Raw genomic sequence first — 22,138 nt, 5'->3', positions numbered from 1 at the left:
CGAACACAAATAATAAATGTGGACACTGAGAGTAAGACAGCAATCTAGCAGTGATTAAAAATCAGACTAATCACAGATTCATCAGACTAGTCACAGAATCACACCTGTACACGAACGCAATCATCTTCCCCCCATCCCCCATTCCCTTCCCCTCCATTCAATCCAATATATCTACAAATACCACCAACACCAACCTCCCTCCGATACGATTAACACTTGGAACTAAATGCCCAATCAGAGACAGCCTAGGTAAAATGGCTGGCTGTTTCAAATCAAAACATGGACATAATATATACATTTGAAATCTCCATCTGTGCTGAAATTCAAGCCTTCATCAAACAGTGAGAACTCTAGAACTTTTCAGAACATAGCTTCCCACCCCCTGCCCATTCATCATTTATAAATTACAATTCGCAAAAAAGGCAAGAGACAAAGTGTCCATTATTACAGTCAGAATCTTGCAGTTCAGTTTTAACTCAGTTTGTTCTGTCACATGGGGGCACAGCTTGTTCTGAAAGAATATGCACAGCTCTGTGTGTGTGTGTGGTGTGTGCCTGTACATACCGTAAATGTATGAGTGTGCATGTGTGTGCATGTGTGCGCAATCGTATCATTCTAAATTCCGGAGTGGACATAGCTTTTCCACAAAACATACATCTGACAGACTGTGAAAGAACAGACACATCAGTGCCCAGTGACAAGGTCTATTACCTTCTGGCTTCCAGCGCTAAAGCCTTTGGTCATCCTGTTCCATCAATACCTGGCTGAGAGTTACACCAGTCACAAGTACCTCTGCGCCAACCTGTCTTTATAATGTTTGTTTACACTTCCTATTTTATGCACCATACCACTTAATACAATTCAAGGACTAACACTGTTAGAACAGTACAGACTGCAACAAAAGCTTTACTACATATCATCAGACTGCTACGAATTCTAGGCAGAACTGTCCATGTCGGATGACCATCAATACTTCATCAAACATCTCTTGTATAGAGCTTAATACTTCTTAAATGATTTCTCCAAAAACAACTTTTGAAAAAATAAATTTCTGCGATGATTACTTATAAAAACATATCTCAACATTTGGCAACATTTTATGAAAGATCTCTGCAGTAGTATTTCATCATAAACCTCCCCCAAACAGCAACACATAGATGTAAAGATCAAAAGAGCAAAACTGTAGCCCATCAGTCCAAAACAATGAAGCTATAAAAAGATATCTTCCAATACTTCAGAAAACTTCCCACTTGCTGCAATAAATCACTGAAGACAGTTCTAAATACAGAAAAAAATTGAACACCATCCCAAAAGCCAAACACAGCAGCACTTTATCAGAAATTCTCCATATGCAGAAAAAATACTTTTCTGCAGACCACTTTAAAATGAGCAATACTTTAATTGGAGTTTTTTTGAAATAAAGCAGCAACTTTCTGAAGACGATACCACTTCAAAATGAGCAACAAGTTACTGAAGACCTTTCCAAATGCAGGAATCACTGACTGTAGGCCAATTAAAACTGAGCAGTCACATAAATGTGAAATCTTTCCACATACGGCAGCAAATTATTGAAGATTTCTTGACATACACTTTCACCACATCACCTCCAATTACTGCAACACCTTTATATTCAATGTAAATATTAAAAAAAATAAAAATAAAAATAAAAATCCCATCTCCAAATACTGCAAAACCTACCAAAGATCAACAAGGATGCATTCCATATGTTTGTACTGAATATTCCTAGATCGCATGCCGCAAAACACCCTGGGGCAATCGCAACGCCAGACAATAGGGAAAAAAACAACAGTGATACTCTTTAAAGAAGTCCATGAGCACAGCGATAATTTATCAAAGACTGTCACACAAAAAAGTTCTACATGACAAAGGTTAGACTGATGGTGGTGGTGGGGGTGGTGGAAGGTGGGGGGGGAAGGGTGATAATCATTGTCAATGCTTGAAAACAGTTTTCTGTTAATCAACATCATGCATTGACAGTATCTGGCATTCATTCCAAGTCCACACTGACTTCATGAATGTGGAAATCATAACTGAGGGACAGTTTAGCACTGAAGTACGAACAGGATTTGGAAGCTATCACAGTTTAGCATAAATTAGTGCAGAAACATTTTTCTGCCCGACGTTTTTGCTTTACTTTTTTTTTTTTTTTTTTTTTTTTTTTTAACACCTTTTTAATCATATGAACAAGAGCATGACAAAAAACTGGTTGGGTTTCCAGATATTGCTGCACCCCCCACCACCCTCCCATTCCCGATCCCAACAAAACTACTGAGATTTTAGTCAAATCAAATACAATCTGGACAATAAGAAAGAAATATTTACAAGTAAGTTTGATAAATGTCTACCTATACATGGCTACCATAAGTTGGTACACATTTTTGTCCACACACACACACACAAATTCATTCAAATCACCATGAACATAATCTAATTCAATCACTCAACAACATTCTACGGAAGGTAATTAAAATGCAAAGAAAATAGAAAGCAGGAAGAAGGGTTTAAGAAAGAGAAGGATAGAGATAGACAGAGAAAGACAGAGTAAAAAAAAAGAGAATGAGAGAGCAGATTTAAAGCAAGTCACAAGACTTTAAACAAGAGACAAAACAAAACAAAAAAACATGTCAAGTTCACCTAAAAAAAAAATCACAATAAAACCATAAAACCACACAACATAATCTCATCATTATCATTAAAAAAAAAAAAAAAAAAGAAGAAAAAAACAAAAACAAAACAAAAAAAACAGCAACAATCAATCAAACCGAAAACAACTACAGCTGACATGAAATGCCGTAACATCTTGCCTGCCACCACTGCCAGAGGTTTCTGACATCCTTGGAGGTCAATGTTACCCATTTCCTCTAAAAGCCGCCAAACGAAAGGCTGAACAGTAACAACACCACCATCAACAACACAAGAACAACAGTCCAATACATAATGTTATACCATCATAAAAACACAACAAATCAATCATCATGCAAAGTCGCATCACTGACAACAATGAAAACAACCAGCCAATGACATCACCCAACAACATTCGTATTGTAAGTGCAGAGTAAAAAGAGACACTGATTAAATCCATTAAAAACTAATCAACGCATGAATATACACTCTCACACACACTGAGAGAATATTAAAAATAAATGAATAATAAAAAAAAAAAAAACAATAAACACACACACACATACAAATGGTGCTCAAAATACAATCATGGATTTCATAATTACACAAACCAAACACAAAAATAAATCTATTAAAACAATTTTCAAAAAATTCAAAATTGTCAAGGAAATGACTACCACGCCCATCTATCTCCACCCACACATTCCCTTTTACTCACCCCCTACTCCACCACTACCCACCCTCCCCCTTACCACCTAACTCCCAACCTCTCATTAAACCTTTATGCATGACCCCAAACCGAACTTATTAAACCCTTACCACCTGACCCCCAACCTGACTCATCAAACCCTTACTACCTGGCCCCTTACCTAACTCATTAAACCCTTACCACCTGACCCCTTACATAACTCATTAAACCCTTAGTACTTGACTCCCAACCTAACTCATTAAACCTTTACCACCTGACCCCAAACCTAACTCATCAAACACTTACCACCTGACCCCAAATCTAACTCATTAAACCCTTACCACCTGACCCCAAACCAAACTCATTAAACCCTTACCACCTGACCCCAAACCTAACTCATTCAACCCTTACCACCTGACCCCAAACCTAACTCATTAAACCCTTACCACCTGACCCCAAACCTAACTCGTCAAACCCTTACCACCTGACCCCCAACCTAACTCATCAAACCTTTACCACCCGACCCCCAACCTAACTCATCAAACCTTTAACACCTGACTCCTGGCCTAACTCACCAAAGCCGAACCACCCAACTCCCAATCAAACTCATCCAAACAGTAGAAGGTGACGAACAGGTCCCAGACAAAATCAAACAACTCAACGAAATGCGTGTTCGTCTCAAACTACAACTCAGCAGCACACGTGTCAGTCTCAGAGTGAAGAAGAGGGCCGTTGGGGAAAAAGGGAGGAGGGGGAGGGGGAGGGGGGGTCTGCAGGGAAAAGGCAGGGAGGGTGAGGAATGAGATGCACTTTGGCAGTACTGCTGCTTTGGTCCCTTCTTCGTTCATGTGGGAACGGAAACGGCAATGATGATGACAACGATAGCCACGAGGATTAGGACACAAATCATGATTGCTATCATTTTCTGAAACAAAAACCAACCACACACAACATTCAGATTATCAGGGCACTGCATGCAGGTAGGTTCAGGAAGCGGTCTGCAACACACACGCACAACAGGTTCCACAAACTGTTGGGTCTCAGTTCTCTCTCTCTCTCTCTCTCACTCTCTCTACTCCTATCACAATCTCTCTATCTAGTCATTCATCATACATTACATTTTACTTTAGACATGTAAACTGTAAAGCTACAGATGAATGGATATACAGCAATTTAAGGAAAAAAAAACAAACAACAACAACAAACAAACAAAAAAATAAATCAAATTCTTGAAAGATTTTCTTTCAAAAGGTAAAAAGACAGACAAAGAGAGAGAAAGAAGAAAATGAAGAGAGTAAATCTTAACTGCCATCTGACATCACAAATCACCACAACAGGAAAAACCAAAGACTGGAAGGGGAGGGGGAGTGGTTATTAGGGGGTGCAGGTGGAAATTGTGGATAGGAGTCTCCCTCCCACAAAAGCACCGACAGCCCTGTGGCACACAGCAAGGTACGGTATCAGCCTTCCCCCGAATACACACCAACAAAACCTCTAAAAAAATAAATAAATAACTGCAAAGGATAAGAGAAACACAGCAATCAAACATCATTTGCTTAACACCCATCCCACAACGCTCAAATTAAACTGTCATTACAGAATAAAACAGTGGCGGGAAAAAATCATATACATCAACCCAAAAACATATCAACACCAACAATCAAACTCAAAAAGGATAAACAACAGAATCAAAAAAACATCAACAACAACAACAAAAATCATCTAAACCAAAACGACAAACTCATAAAACAAAACAAAAAAATCAAACTGAGCAGAACAATAATTAAAAATAAAATAAATAAATAAACAGATAAACAAATAAACCAAAGTCCAGAAGGAAAATGCTTTGGCTGGGCGTGTGTGCAGGAAGACACAAATCAGTGGCGGGGAGGAAGGGATGGCCAAGGGGCCAAGACTGCGGCCCAGATGACTTAGGTCTCCACGGCTATCACAACTATGATGGCAATAATGGCCAGCAGGATTAGAACACAAATCATGATCATGATCTTTTTCTGCAACAGGCCAGAAACACACACAACACCACACCATTATAGTGACCCAGCAGGCACAACATCAAACAAGCACAATATCCAAATATACATAAATAAGCTTACACATAGAAAACAAAACAAAACAAAAAACAAAAAAAGACAACCACCAAAACACAAACAAAAAAGAGGAACAGGCAAGAAAAGAGGAAAATGCTCAACAATCAACATCCTTGTACAAAGTGATTTTCAAGTGAGTTTCATTATCATTACTGGTACCTGAAAAGCACCTATCCTTGGTCAGAAAAAGCTTGAAGCTAGTTTACAAAACAGTAAAAGAAAAAATGTATATTGCAAAGACTGAAAGAGGATATACATGCAGGAAGATAGAATGGAAAGGCAGGGAGGGGTGAGGGGAGGAAGGTCTTTCTAAATCTTTCCGTTAACCAGTCACGCAGAATTGACTGACTGACAAACTCAATCAAAGGAACTGCTGGATTCACATTCACAACTGATTTCACCTGACACAAATGGAGGCATACTCTCCAAAGCCACAGACTGAAAACATCTGAAGTGTCCCCCCCACCCCCCCTAGCAACAGCAGCTTCAAAAACGAAAAATTCTGTTGCACTTGCAAGTCCTATAGAAAGAGAACCAACAGTCTATGGACTAGATCTGATGATGTTCTGCATGTTGTTGTATGTTGTGCATGTTTGGTTGTTGTTGTTTTTTCTTTTTTCCTTTATTTTCTTATTCTTTTTATCATACACTGATTTTTATTAATTAAAGTCCATCCATTTATGTCCGTAAGACACCTGCGCATTACAGTAACCATCATGGTTTGTTTGTTTGTTGTTTTTTTTGTACTGGTTATCATAATCTCTGATAATACAGTGATATTTCACAATCCAGAAAGAGAACTTAAAAAAAAAAAGGAAATACAGGCATGTCAAAACAGGTCAACCAAAAAATGTAACTTGAACAAAGAAACAAAAATATAAACAAAAAAAAGGAGGGGGAAACAATTATAATAGTGACTTCAAAAATAAAGATTTCAAACAGAATCAGTCTAAACTATCACAGAAAATGGATGCTGGCAAAGAAAACTGATCAAATCAAGATGGATTTACAAGATGAAAATCAGATGCCACCTGACCATAACAACAGTAAATTGTTATGGTTTTTCAAACTGCAATGCAGAACTAAAGAACACCCCAATGAAAAAAAATTATTTTGCTTGCTTTGGAAATCTGTCACAATGCCTGCAAGACATATGCTTTATATATTTTCTTAATTAAATGGTAGGAAAAGACTGAAGTAGAAAAAAGTAAGAAAAGGCTAAAGAAGAAAATGTGCTTTATGTTTCTTCTGAATTAGATCGTAAGCAATGGCTGAAATAGAGAATATGCTATCTTCCAAATAAATGGTAAGAAATGGCTGAAACAGAGAATATGCTATCTTCCAAATAAATGGTAAGAAATGGCTGAAATCAAGAATATGCTTGATATCTCTCCTGCATTAAATGGTAAAAAAGGGCTGAAGAGGAGAATATACTTTGTGCATCTCCTGAATTAAATGGCAGAAGGCTGAAAAAGAAAATACGCTTTATATACCTCCTGAAGTAGATGGTGAGAAAAGGCTGAAGTGGAGAATGCAGGGCTTCAGTGCACTCACCGACAGAAAAATAACTTTTCAACAACAACAACAAATATATATGCCCACATCAGCACACATACAGGACAGATCTGTTTGAACTCAGAGTACAATTTTGAAACTCTATTGTTAGAAAGAATGAAGAGAATTCGTTGTGTTCACCATATGTTCCCAGTTGTGTAACTTCCACATACACTCAGTTCTGTAACAGGTGGTAAGGCAGCAGTAAAACCAACACTGCAGTTCAAATCCTTACAAGATGCTGCAGCTCATATGCTTGTTAACAACCACTCTTAAGTTCTGTGGGAGAGGGGGGAAGGGGAGGGGGGGATCTGCGGTGTACAAGATCTTGGACACTGTTGCTTCCAACTGACATACAGCCTAAAAGCTGCAGAGACAGAAGACCGAAAATCTAAGTATCCAGTCCAAGCAGGACAGACAGACGGACAATGGACCAGAATACTTCAGATCTGCCGATATTCATACTGGCCAGGTGGAATCCATGCATCTGTCCCCTTCTTCCTTTCGCTCCCCAAATAATTGCCTACTTCCAAGAAAAAGTAATCTCCTCCCTCCAAGAAACTGAACAGTCTTAACTGCATCAATGTAAATCCTATGAACAGGCTGAAAGATGTAGTGGGTTTTTTTGTTGTTGTTGTTCTTTGTTATTTTGTTTTGTTTTATTGTTGGTGTTGAAACGTTTTTAGGTTGATGTATTGAATTCACCCACCCCTCTGTTTTATTCTGTTAACGACAATTTCATTTGAAAATTATTGGACAGACAGAATGCAAATAATGTAAAAAACTGAAGAATGCAGGGTTTTTTTTCATTACAAAAAGTGCTATAAAGAAATGATCAGAAAGTATCATTTATACTATAATCATTTTTGCAAGCTTGTGTAAAACATAACCCATCAGCAGGTTAGGACTGTACAAGAAATAAGTGCCTGAAGAAGAGATTAAATTCAGAAGGGACAAGAGTTAAAGAAAAAAACACCAAAATTTACCTTTAAAAAAAAATTCAGAAGAAAATCACAAACTATCAATGAAGAAAAATCAATAGCGAACCTGTTTTTCTCACAACTTCTCCTTTCCCCAAACCAAATACTTTTTAGCATGCGGTAATACCATGCAGTAAAAAAACACACCAAATAATCACCCAGAAATAATAATACTAACAATTTTGTGGACCAAACTGTCATATACCATTTGTTGGGTGTTTAGTCTGAAAAACCTCCTTTACAACCACACCCCGCCAACCAAGGAAAGCTGACTGGACGCAGTCATGATTCTTTGGGACAAGAACATTCAACAGGGTGATGGGGGAATGAAAGGAAATGCTTTTGTGGACAAAATAAAACTGAAGCTGAAACGAAGAAAAAACTATACAGAAACGAAGTCAGACAGCTGAGAAGAGCACTCAGGATTTAAAATGAAGAGGGCAGTAACAAATAAATGGTGGGAGAGAAAAAACGGAAAGTGAGAAACATAGAGACAGAGAGAGAGAACAGACAGAGACTGAGAAAGACAGCAATCAACATAGTTCATGCTATGATTAAAAATGGAAAAATGCTAAACTCATCATCAATAGTGAATCACTTCAAAATTATTCCGCTAAAAATCAAACATTTACTACACACTGCCAACCATGCAGCATATCAATCACACACACATCCACACAAAGTCTCACACACACAATCACAGAATCACACCCACATATCACACCCACACACAGAATAACACACCCACACATACTCCCACACACATAGTAACCCTCAAGCACACACTTAAGTTGTCCCCTCAACTATGCAAGTGAAATGGCTCATATACAGTCCCTTACAAGGACAGAGAACAACAGGTCACCTGTACAAACATCCCAGACTACTGACACAGTCAGATTCTTCAGTTTGCCAGTGACTGTTACTCTGAGTCTTTCTTCTTTTTCCCCCCGTCACAAGAGATTTCTCTGTGTGAAATTCAGGCTGCTCTCCCCAGGAAGAGCGCGTCGCTACACTGACAGCACCACCCATTTTTTCCTGAGTGCAGTTTGATTTGTTTTTCCTATCGACTGAAGTGGATTTTTCTACAGAATTTTGCCAGGGACAACCCTTTTGTTGCTGTGGGTTCTTTTATGTGCGCAAAGTGCATGCTGCACACGGGACCTCGGTTTATCGTCTCATCTGAATGACTAGCATCCAATCCACCATTCAAGAACCAGATTCAAGGCCGTAACTCCACTATATATATATATACATGCTCACGAATGATGGGCACAGAGGAAATCAGATGGGCAATGACAAAGAAACAAGGTAGTAAAATGAATAGCCTGCAGCAAAATGACTGTGCCATCATTCTTTCTTTTTTCTTTAATGCAAGATTAGAAGTGAAAAATCTTGTAATAACAGACATTCACAATTCAACAACAACAACAACAACAATCTAGCAACTACTCACAATAAGCACAAACTCAGAAACACAAACACCCATACACGACAACATTCACACTAGCACACCTTTCACGAGCCAAGACCTAGTGACACTAACATTCATTAATCTATATTAAAAAAAATAAAAGAAAAAAAAAGAAAAAAGAAAAAAGAAAATCAGCACTCATTTACTACAATGCAGTCATGACAACAGCGACACAATGCACACAAATCAGTGTACGTAAACCTCAAGCCTGACGTGAACTTACCCGTCGAGCCTTGCTCTGGTATTTGACAGCCTTTTTGGTATCCATTTTGGCCGTTTCTATGTAGTCCACTGCCGCTTCCACGTTATATTCTATCCGGTCAATCATCTCTCCCTGAGCACACACAACAATAACACATCACAAATGTCTGACCAATGTGGACTCCATGGTGTGGGTAGTTCATGTGAGAAGCGTTCCGGCTAAGTGTGTGTAAAATATAGCAAACTGAATAATGTACTATGAGGTTCACGCACATGTGTCAGAGTCCATGATAAGTTTGTCAATGAGAATGAAGTTGTGTACATAATCTAAAGAAACTGTGGTTAAGTATCACTGTCGGTATCATTTCTCTGTGGAGATACAGATGAACATCTTTCTCCACATCTCGTGCGTGTGTGTGTGTGTGTGTGTGTGTGTGTGATTGTTCGTTCGTACCTGCACTTTGTAGTGTTGTCTTGGTGCATAGGTACACAGATATGCGTTGTTTTTTCATGTACAGAGGAATATTATCATGCACTACTGTATAGTGTTGTTTCATGTAAAGCGCTTAGAGCCCATTACAAGAGGAGTTTGCACCATATAAATACTGTCTATTATTATTGTTATTATCATTTGTAGACTCTCTGTGTGGTCTGAATGCAGACAGTTTGGTTCTTATCAGGCATTTGTAGACTCTCCGTGAGGTGTTTATTCTGGTCTGAATGCAGACAGCTTGGTTCTTTTCAGGCATTTTGTTTACTCTCCGTGTGGTGTGTATGTTGGTCTTATTGCAGACAGCTTGGTTCTTATCAGGCATTTGTATTTGAGACTCTCCGTGTGGTGTGTACATTGGTCTGGACGCAGACGGCTGTGACCTCACCTGGCTCTCGACAAGCATGGCCATGTCCATGAACATATCGTGCAGCTCTCGTATAGAGTTCTCCAGCTTCATGATGTCGTTGTGTCGGGCCTCAATGTCCGCCAGGGTCTGCTTCGCCTGCTGCGTCTCCATGATGATCTGGATAAGGCATACACAACGCACCACAATGTCAGGGATGTGTGCGTGCGCGCGCGCGCGCGTGCATGTGTGTGTGTGTGTGGGTGTGGGTGTGCACGCATTTGTGTGTGCATGTACATGTATGCTTGTGTATGTGTATGTGCATGCGCATGCACGTGTGTAAGTGCACGCATGTGCCTACATGCTTGTGAGTGTGTGTTTACGCACATGCGTATGCATGTGTGTTTGAAGAAAAAGGAAATGTACAAAGAAAGTATTAATTAGAATGGTGGAATCAGCATCCTCAAAATACTAAATTATAAACAGATAAAATGTGTGTGTGTAGGTAGGTGTGTGTGTGTGTGTGTGTGTGTGTGTGTGTGTGTGTGTGTGTATCTGTGAAAGCACATGTATTCATGCACTTGTGGGTGTAGCAAGCGTGTTTTCATATAAATTTGAAGATGTGATTTCATACCTCTAATCTATCTGATATGCTGAAGGCCTTTGAGATAAATCATTTTTAAAATGTTTGAACTCTTGATAACTGACCTTATGATTCATGTCCCACACCCAGACAGACACAATAGCTCCCCCCCCAACCCCCCAAACTCCAACCCCAGCCATCTTTATCAAGCAGAAGGTATTCTGAATACCCCTCTCCCAAAGGAAAGGCATAGCGTTGGAGGGTGACATGGGGGAAAGGTACAGTGATTTAAAGTGTACAACGATGTACATTTCCCTTTTCCGAATAAACGTTCCACAAGCTGATCATAAGCTGTCGAGAAAACCCCAGCAGAAACTGACTGATCTGCACATGGGGAGTTCTGCAGTGCAGGGGAAAGACAAATAATCACAGCACACTCAAACCCTCCTCCACATTTATCATTTCCCCCCAGGCCACAATTACGCCACAGAGAGCACTGCAGCTGCTGCCTCCAGCCTTCCCCCTGTCAATAAGAGCAACATTTCACCTGGACAGTCAGCGCTGGCAGTCGATCAGCACTTACTGACCTCCCCCTTCTCCCTGACCCTGATGTAACTGGCTGTACGTTTGTGCACACAGTGGTGGTATGCCAGGTTAGAAATATTGTGTGTGTGTGTGTGAGCACATGTGCTCTGAGCAGTAGCATGTGTGCAGGGGTTACACACCCTTGCCTACAAAGCCAGAACAGTAACCCTCAAGTAGCTGGTTCAAGTCACACACAAACTTTTGACTCCAACTCCTCTAGACCTTCCATCATCATCACGATGTAGTTTGAAGGCACAGCTAAGACAGCATTCTCCTTAAAACAGTCTATCCTGAGGATTGACACAGCCATCAAATAATCCTTGTACAGTCAGTAACATATCAGTTATGGGAAAGAGCCATTAAAGAAAAGCACAGAGCTCAGATGTTTCACTTAAAAAAAGAAAAAAAGAAGCTTACCCTTAGGAAGATTGTCCTTAACCATCTTGCATTCACATATTTCATAGAGATACTCTTCATCGTGTTAAGCTTTAACCAGAATGAATGCAAGAGGATTATAAGGTACAGACCTAAGATGGTGTTCCATTCTACAGATTGCTGCTCTACTGACTGTTGTTCAACAGATTCTCATTTCACATTGAAAAGACAGTTTTTGATGCAAAATTCATAGTTTTTCTTACTAAAAAAACATAAGTTTCTGGAGAAGATCAGTTTACTAATAGATTCGAAAAACAACTTTTTGGCATAAAATTACATCTCACCACCCACTGCATCCTGCCAGATATGATATTAAGGTGAGCCCCCCCCCCCCCAAAAAAAAAAAAAAAAAAAAGGTTTCTCAATTTCTAGTGGATGAATGCTGTCACCTGGAAGCTTACCCAAGGCTTCACAATTCGTTGCCTTCAATTAATCATGAAATAAATTTTCTGCTTGAATGTCTCAGCTCAAGAAAAACTCCAACAAAATTAGGAGAAAGCATTCTATGCCCTGTATGACGCTTTGTGACATGATGTGGCATAATGTGTGGCACGGGGTACTGTGATGCAGCATGGCGTGGTGTGGTGTGATGTGGTGTGGCATGATATGGTGTGGTGTGGCATAGTGTGGTGTGGTGTGGCATAGTGTGGTATGGTGTGACTTTGTGTGGTGTTGTGTGACGTTGTGTGGTATTGTGTGGCATTGTGTGTTGTGGTGTGACACTGTGTGGTGTCGTGTGATGTTGTGTGGTGTGACACTGTGTGGTGTGGTGTGACACTGTGTGGTGTTGTGTGATGTTGTGTGGTGTGGTGTGACACTGTGTGGTGTCGTGTGATGTTGTGTGGTGTGACACTGTGTGGTGTGGTGTGATGTTGTGTGGTGTGACACTGTGTGGTGTCGTGTGATGTTGTGTGGTGTGGTGTGACACTGTGTGGTGTGACATTGTGGTATTGTGTGACATTGTGTGGTGTGGTGTGACACTGTGTGGTGTCGTGTGATGTGGTGTGGTGTGACACTGTGTGGTGTGGTGTGACACTGTGTGGTGTGGTGTGACACTGTGTGATGTGACGTTGTGTGGTATTGTGTGACATTGTGTGGTGTGGTGTGACACTGTGTGGTGTCGTGTGATGTTGTGTGGTGTGGTGTGACACTGTGTGGTGTGACGTTGTGTGGTATTGTGTGACATTGTGTGGTGTGGTGTGACACTGTGTGGTGTTGTGTGATGTTGTGTGGTGTGGTGTGACACTGTGTGGTGTGACGTTGTGTGGTATTGTGTGACATTGTGTGGTGTGGTGTGACACTGTGTGGTTTCGTGTGATGTTGTGTGGTGTGGTGTGACACTGTGTGGTGTGACGTTGTGTGGTATTGTGTGACATTGTGTGGTGTGGTGTGACACTGTGTGGTGTGGTGTGATGTTGTGTGGTGTGGTGTGACACTGTGTGGTGCGACACTGTGTGGTGTGACGTTGTGTGGTATTGTGTGACAGTGTGTGGTGTGGTGTGACAGTGTGTGGTGTGGTGTGACGTTGTGTGGTGTGACACTGTGTGGTGTTGTGTGATGTTGTGTACTATTGTGTGACATTGTGTGGTGTGGTGTGACACTGTGTGGTGTGACATTGCGTGGTACTGTGTGACACTGTGTGGCATGGTGTGGTGTGGCTTGATGTGGTGTCATATTGAGTGGTGTGGCATGGTGTGGTACAGTGTGACATGTTGGTGTGGCACTGTGTGACATGTAGTGTGGTGTGGTGTGGTGTGACATGAGGTGGTGTGTTGTGGCACAATGTGGTAACAAGTACCAAGCGTAATGTGGTGAGGAATATACTCTAAAAAAAATTTTTTTTAAGTTTCACTTTCACTTTGACACACACATACACCGAAACAATCACAGGTACACTCACAGGTGCAACACACACAAGTGAAAACATACACAAATAATCATACACTGTCTCCTGTCAACAATCTTTTTCAAGACACACAGGGAAAGTTCACACACTACACACCCCTTGCGTAAAGATGGCAGGGTTGCCCGACTCTATCATGTCTTCCAGTTCTTCATTGGTCGTCGTCCTGCCAGCTGAAAACAAAAAAAAGACAGCTTTAATACACTTCTCTGGTTACACCTTATAATTCAAAAGCATAAACGTCGCACAACAGAAAATGTCACCTTGAAGAATCTGTCAATTCACAGTTTATTAGGTTTTGGTCACCTTTCTTACATGATCAGGCGCACTGTTCTTTCTGCTCCTTTAATAATAATTTAAAAAAGCCTGGTTCTGAATCATTTTCAGCTTTCAGGGAGTCATGTGGTACAAGTCCCTGCTAGCAGAAATGGTGGGAATTCTTCTTCTTCTGCATTTGTGGGCTGCAACTACCAAGCTCACTCATATGTATGAGTGTTTTTTCACATGTTGGACTAAATCATAACTGTTTTTTACCCCAACCTGTTGGCAGCAATGTTATGTTTACAGGGGTGTTAATGTCCCATTTCTCAGTTGAGTGATGGTTCCTTTTCCATCTCTGTTTCAAGGGCTTCCCTAACTTTTTCCGTCTTGATGGCTAGCGTGTTGATGTTCTTAGTTGCTACAACACTTTTCTCCTGTGAGACATGGCACCATATTCCTTAATAACTTCTTTTCGTTCATGGGCTGCAGCTCCCACATTCACTTGTAAGTGCGAGTTGGTTTTTATGTGAATGTCCATTTTTACCTTGCCACATAGGCAGCCATACTCCATTTTCAGGGGTGTGCATTCTGGGTATGTTATTGTTTCCATAACCCACTTACCACTGAGAAGGATTATAGAAACTAAAACTTGTGTATTTGATGTTCTGCATGCCTATACATACATAGGGGGTTCAGGCACAAGCAGTTCTGTATATGTTGACCTGAAAGATCTGAAAAATCTCCAACCTAAACCCACCAGGCGTGCCAAAACTCAGGATCGAACTCGTGAAATTCAGGCGAGAACCAAGAGCTCTAACCATTTTGGCCACTGCACCCGTTATTCCTTAATAACAGCCCCACCCCCACCCCACAGCCACCCCACTTGTATGTCCTCTTTGTGGTTAGAATCTGGACGTCCACCCATGTCATCTTGGTGAGTTTTGTTTCTTTGCAATATTCCACAAGCACTGTCCACCAAGCGCTTGTCAAGTTTTTGATGTTCCATGACTCTCTTGTTTTGTGCACAGTAAATTGTGGGGTCAAGTTTCTGCCATGAAATATTCTTGCTTCAAGCTCATACAACAGCAGTACAAGGAACCAGTCTAGGTTCTCGAATCATTACACTTGTTTCAAAACACAGAGGTAACGCGCCTCTTAGAATATAACACACACTCTGTATGTAAGTGGCAAGTTGCCTAATTCAATCAAATTTTCCTGCTACATACTGGTTGTTATCCTGCCATAGAAAAACGTGTGTGTGTAACATAATCAGAGTTATTGTAACTATATAAGCATTATCATGTAATTGTAAAGCTGAAAAAGAAACAAACCAAAAAAAAACAACAAAAAAACAACAAAAACCTATGAAACTGATACACCTGAACTTAAACTGTTAAGTTACTCATGTGTGTGTGTGTGTGTGTGTGCACGCGCGCGTGTCTGCACGCATGTGTGTGTAGGGGGAGGGTGGGGGGGTGCACGCATGCATGGGCACATGCTGGTGTGTGTGTGTGTGTGACTCTGTGTGTGTGTGTGTGTGTGTGTGTGTGTGTGTGTGTGTGTGTGTGTGTGTGTGCATGCACCTACTTTCATAATCTGAAATAAAAGTAACAGCTGTTTCATCACAGCACAGTGTTCAAGACTATTCTTGTCAACACCTTCATCTTTTAATTAGCAACACATTGGCACACTCTAAATTGTCTTGTCCTAATCAGGCTCTCTCTCTCTCTCTACTTCAGAGCAACATCTGTGTATCCGTGTGTGTCTGCCAACCAGACACAACGCTGGTATGTAGACCTGCATGCTTACAAATATAGCACTTGAGTTCTGTACGTCTCTAGTCTGTTGTCAGCTGGACTTCTGAGGTGTTCAGTATACTTCCAACAAGACTCCTTTAACCCACTGACTGCTGCTGCTGAGTACAACCACCAGTAATTTAAAAGGGCTGTCACCTCACTGAGCAAAGACAGAGCTTACAGGTCAGGATGTCAGACATCATTCTGTATTTGGACTACTTCCTCGAGGATTTTGCATATTGCTTTGTTTCAGCAAAATCAATGACACCACTGAAAAGTACACAAAAGAGGTAGTAATAACTGTACTTCAAACACATGCCACGCTAATCTCATTTCATCAAAGTTTCAGCAGTTGAGGGGTTAAGCACACAGCCACACGTTCCCAATTAAGCCCAGACCGTTCACTCACTCAATGCACACACATTCATCGTTCCTCGTAGCCGTGGGAAGGACACAGTGTGTTGACGAGCGACCTTTCTCCAACTCCATCATTTGATCAATTAATTTCTGTTCGTGATTGACCTCTTCCTAGCATCAATTCATTTCTGTTAATAATGATTAACCTTTTCTCAAACTTCTTTGCTTCATCAATTAATCTGTTATTTCCTGTTTAATCTTCTTAAAAACCTCTTTTAACCATAATTAAATCAATCAATAACTGTTTGAAAAGCGATGGCAGCACAAGCACTGTATTCGCCATTGGCACTGGCTCAATACACAATTCTGATGTCTGTTTTCTTGACTGCAGCCAGAGAATTGGTAATTGGTAGGTTGGCCAGCTGGGTGCCTGAAGACAAGAAAGAGAGAGAGAGAGAGACAGTGAGAGAGAGACAGAGAGCCCCCCCCCCACCCCCCCATATATATATATATATAAAGATACTAGAGATATTGCCCACACACGCACAGATTCACACACAAGTGCAAATCAAATCAACCTGTTCATCGTACAGTCCATCCGACCTAAAAGAGCATTATTCCATCCCTCCCCCCACCCACCAACACCCCCCCACCGAAAAAAAACAAACAAGCCACAAATATAACACAGCAAAACCAACCCACCCCCCTCCCCCCAAATCCCCCACCCCCCTGCCCAAAACCCACTGATTTCCAGCTGGCGCTGAATGCGCCCTTTGCAGCGCTCTCTGTAGTCAATCTGGCAGGCGTTGTAATCGTTCATCACTTCCACAAACTTCCTCGACAGAGTTGCATGCTGCACACAACAAGGACACTATGTGTACACATCAGCAAAAAAGCACAGACTACATTACATCATAGGTGCCGCAACATTAATTCCACATTGTGTTAAAATCTGCAAAGCACAGACAATGTGAAAGCAGATTTCATTGGCAGTTAATGTTAAGTTCAAGCATTCATTTACTTCCTTTTGATGTCAAAGTATCTACTTATATATATATATATATATATATATATATATATATATATATAGTTATCTATTCGTCTATCTATATATTCACCACATGAGTACATATGTAGATGAATATCTGCTGGATGTAAGAGTAAAATATATCTGCTGTGTGTGTTCGTCTTTGTGCCTGTTTTTGCATGCACGCACATTCCAGCAAGTATGTAAGTGTGTCTGTGTGAATGGGGGTGGGTTGTTTGAGATGAAAATATACAGTTATGTGCAATTTACTTATTTCTGCATGCCTCTCAATTTGTATCATGTTATTACTAATGAATGAAACTGTCTTCCCACATCTCCTCCTTTTATTGGAAATGTTTCAAAGTGACTGATAGCTCTTCACAAAATGGAAGGTGTGTGTGCATGTGTGTGAAACAGACACAGAGAGTGAGAGACAGAGACAGAGACAGAGACAGAGCATGTTTTTTTGTTATGGGCAACTGGAAACCTGTGGGGTGCTGTGGAGGATAGTGCAGAAAATATCTGGAGTGGATTTTGCACCTGAAGCAACAATTCTGTCATCTTTGCCTTGTGGAACAGGTGCTTGATTTTAGCCTCAATACTGCTGTGAACTGCTATACGTATGTGTGCATATAAGAGTCTGTCCACTATTTTTTTTTTTTTTTTTTTAATAGATTTTACTAATTTCATTTTATACTACATTCAAAGTTCCTGCATCTTTTGATTTTTACTAACATGTTAATAAGGATGAAAGAGGTGCGGGGTTAGAGCGACAGCAATTCTGTATAAGTCTCCCCTGTGATCAAGGCTGATACAGCCAACAATTTGGGACAATTTCTAATTTGTTTGTTGGACTCTTTTATCAATTTCACTAGTTATATATAAATATATGTGTGCACGCTCACACACACACACACACACACACACACGTATATATATATACATATAACAAATAAGGTTACCACATGATGACTCATTCATAAGACTTAACCCTCTTCACCCCCACACCCCCACCCTCACCCCCACCCCACCGCCCCCTGTGACAAACAGCGGCCTTACCAGCCTCAAGCAATCCTAAGGTCAATCATAAACTTGAAAAAAAAAAAGATAAATAAAAGCCAATGCACATTATGACAATGGAAAATAATTTCATGAACAAGCAAACAGAAACAAGGTAGACAAAGCCTTTCTTTGACTTCATTAACTTTGAAAAATGTAAAACAAAACAAAAACAAAACCCCCAAAACTGTGCATTGGAAAAGGAAAATACTGCAAGAAAATTCTCAAACAGAAACTCAATAGAGAAAAAAAGGGGAAAAAAGTGCATTAAACAACAATGGAAAATGCTGCATGAAAACATTCAAACACAAACATGGTAGAGAAAACTATTACATACAAGTAAAGCGCATAGAGCTTGAAGTATATATGCGCCACAGCAAGATGCCCTCATAAACAGATAAGATGCATATCAAAGTCTTTGTGCTTGTTTACATTTTCCTTCCAATTTGTTACATCTCAGCTCTGACTGACCTTTATCAATGTCTTCACAAGACTCTCTATGCATATATATAACAGTTTTTAATGCTTATATCTCCTTCCCTGCTACTTGTTACTGTCTGAGCTGCTGGCCAGTGACAATGGAAGAGATGTGGGGGTGGAAAAGGTTAACAGATCAATGTCAGGATACATGGATGATGAGGGCATTGCGTCACAATCGTATTTTGAGCAGAATCTCTCAGCGACGTCAGGTGGTGGTGAAAGAGTTGGTCCATTTAAGGATTTACCAAGCAGGGCATTGGGATTTTGTTGTTGTTGTTGTTGTTTGTACTGAATATCTGTTATCTTCTTATCTATTTTCTGTTTGTTGTTGTTGTTTTTCTTTTTCTAATAACAGTGATGGGGGATAAATATGTGTTTGTTTGTGTGCGTGTGTGCGTGCATGCGTGCATGTGTGTGCGTGGTGTGTGTGTGTGTGTGTGTGTGTGTGATCCGGATCAAAAGACTGAGTTGTATACAAATAGTTCATGTCCCTATGTTTATTTTGCCTTATATGCAAATGTACATGTGTCACTGTGGACCAATATAAGACCCATATGAGCTTCAATATATATGTATGTATTGGCTCTGTGCACTAGCACAAACAAGATCGCAAATTTGTACATGTCCATGTGTGTACTCCTGCATATATATAAGGGCATACATGTGTCTGCGTGCATTGTGTCTCCATATCTGTGCCATTTTAGAGTTTTATATTGTGACAAATTTCAGAATCTTGATCATGAAACACCTGCCATGTTACATGATTCTGCCTTGTTATCCATGGTACTGCTTCAGTGATGATTTGGTCCTTCCTCAGAAGAGGATGCTGAAGCTGAACATTAAAATAAATAAATTAATAAAAACAATATATATAAGATTTTGTTAAAAAGCTCACCGTACCATGTCTTCTTTTGCTTTTATGCTGTTGCCAGCTGCATAGTCGACTATCCTATCAATCGTAACCATATGTGGGGTCTGTGAGTAAGACCAGTTTTACCCGTTACAAAATAGGTGACCATGTTCCACTTTTCATCGAAACTCCTGGGCTTTGAAAACCACAATTCCTGATGATAGATACTGCGGTTGTTGTTTTTTGTTTTTTTGGTTTGTTTGTTTTTTGTTGTTGTTTTTTGTTTGTGTGTGTGTGTGTGTGTGTGTGTGTGTGTGTGTGTGTGTGTGTGTGTGTGTGTGTGTGTGTTTCTTTTTCTTTTTTTTCCCTTTTTTTTTCCAATCAAAAGGTTAAAAAGTGGAATGAAAGTTCACGCAGATTGAGCTTTCTTCACAACCTCCTCAAAACCCTCATGACCTTAACTTCAGATTCCATTGAACTCCAGCATCACCTTTATCCTTTCAGAATATGTGTATGGCAAAACAGGGTACCAGTTGTCATGATCACTTTTCTTCTTCTTCTTCTTCTTCTGTTTTTATCCCCCATGAACAGACGGTACCCATTTTTGACTGTGGAGGAATGCATCCTTAGGAACACTTTAAAATACAGCAACAATTTTTATCATCTTATTTTGTTTTATTTACTTATTTATCTATTCATTTATCTATTTTTTGCTATTGTTCGTGGTATGTCTGAGTTTTTTTTCAAAATCATTGGGTTTTTTCCCCTTTTGTAAAGCTTTGTTTTGTTCTGTTTTGATTTTTACCTTTTCCATAATAGTGCTGTGTAATATGTCCTGTCAATAGCTTAACTGAATGACACGCAAAATGACTGAGACTGAGAGCTAAGACTAAATGGCACCACCAAATGTATTTTCAAATGCCACGCATACCAAAAGTAATCTGACATTTCATTCTCTCTCTCTCTCTCTCTCTGTCTTTTTCTCTCTCTCTCTCCAAAATCTCACACAGACACAGACACACACACACAGTGTGAGTCTGTGTGTGTGTGTGTGTGTGTGTGTGTGTGTGTGTGCACTCACATACTCACAGTCATGTGCACATACACAACAACACACACAAACACTGAAGCAGGCACATAAGTACACACCAATTCAATGAGATTGGCCGAGGAAGGGGGGGAGGAATTACAGAAGGACAGCAATACTGACAGGCAGAAAAAAAGGCACTTACTTGTGTTTTCCGAATGCGTAGATCTGCTGTACAGGATTTTGTATGCTCCTCTTGTTCGATGTTTTGTTCAATAACTGAAACACACACAACAATTCACTTGCTCATTATTTCATCTTACCACATGATACATCTCAGTAGTGTGCACAATAATCGAAACAGGAACCCAACAAGCCACTACATGCACAGAGGGAAGAATGCTCACAAATGTAACATTCTGGGTGAAGAGAAATACAGGAGAATTGTTCTATTCTTCATGGAAACTCTTATGCTGCAAAAGGCTCCTTTCTTGCAAGCAGCCTGGCACATCTCGTCAGATCAACAGAAGGAATAGTACCCAGACCACCATTCTGAGAGCGAAGTGGTAAGAAAAACTCGCAGCTCCACATATGCTTGAACCTCAGACCCTTAGGTTCCAAGGAAGATGCTCAATTACATCAGTACCGCCTCCCCCTTCAGCCTTCTCCACATTCTCCCACAGATTCCCTCCCCCCCTACACCCTACATAAAAGTCACGCAGGAAAAACATGTAACAAACACACTCATATTCTCTTTCTTACACATATTCACACACATGCATGTGCGAAAACACAAACACACACACAAACACAGACACAGATGTGCGCACACACCACACACCACACAAACACAGACACAGATGTGCCCACACAAACACCACACACACACACACACACACCTTCTAGTTTCTCTGAAGTAAATTCTCCTCCCACCCCCATCCCCTACAACACTGCAAAATCATTATCATTAAAGGATGTAACCGACTCCTCTTCTTGAGAAACGACACTGGCTGTCCACCACCTCTTGCAGGACAGACTGCTGAGTATCGACCATGGTCATAAACCACACTGCACCCACATACCTTTATCATCATGACTTACTTTGGATCTATATACTTCTTCTAGACCTTTATCCTCAGCTGCTTACAATCCCTTGATGACCAAAAAAAAAAATCCTCGCCCATTAGTATGGATGAATTGCCCTTCTCAGTCCATCATGTGGATCCCCCTGTTGTTCTTCTTGAACTTCTGCTGTGTGTGTGTGTAAGGGGTAGGGTAGTATTATTATTATCAT

The 22,138-nt window shown here is 40.4% G+C and overlaps 1 protein-coding gene across 2 annotated transcripts in view; it reads right to left on the bottom strand.

Annotated features, from left to right (window-relative positions):
• Positions 1-22,138, bottom strand: part of LOC143288414 (syntaxin) — a 103,810-nt gene that overhangs the window by 16,015 nt on the left and 65,657 nt on the right. Inside the window, exons 5-10 of one of the 2 annotated variants that reach the window (XM_076596854.1) lie at positions 21,050-21,123; positions 17,146-17,254; positions 14,087-14,160; positions 10,524-10,661; positions 9,668-9,778; positions 2,144-5,343 (exon numbers count right to left, since the gene is read on the bottom strand). In XM_076596854.1, coding sequence (XP_076452969.1) covers positions 5,263-5,343; positions 9,668-9,778; positions 10,524-10,661; positions 14,087-14,160; positions 17,146-17,254; positions 21,050-21,123 — 587 coding nt within the window. In that variant the 3' untranslated portion in view covers positions 2,144-5,262. Of the gene's footprint in view, positions 1-2,143; positions 5,344-9,667; positions 9,779-10,523; positions 10,662-14,086; positions 14,161-17,145; positions 17,255-21,049; positions 21,124-22,138 lie in introns of those variants that run through there. The other variant, XM_076596856.1, reaches the window with a different exon arrangement.

This window comes from Babylonia areolata, chromosome 12, assembly GCF_041734735.1.
Source record: "Babylonia areolata isolate BAREFJ2019XMU chromosome 12, ASM4173473v1, whole genome shotgun sequence".
Classification (NCBI taxonomy): domain Eukaryota; kingdom Metazoa; phylum Mollusca; class Gastropoda; order Neogastropoda; family Buccinidae; genus Babylonia; species Babylonia areolata.
This window is presented reverse-complemented; position numbering and strand designations above follow the sequence as displayed.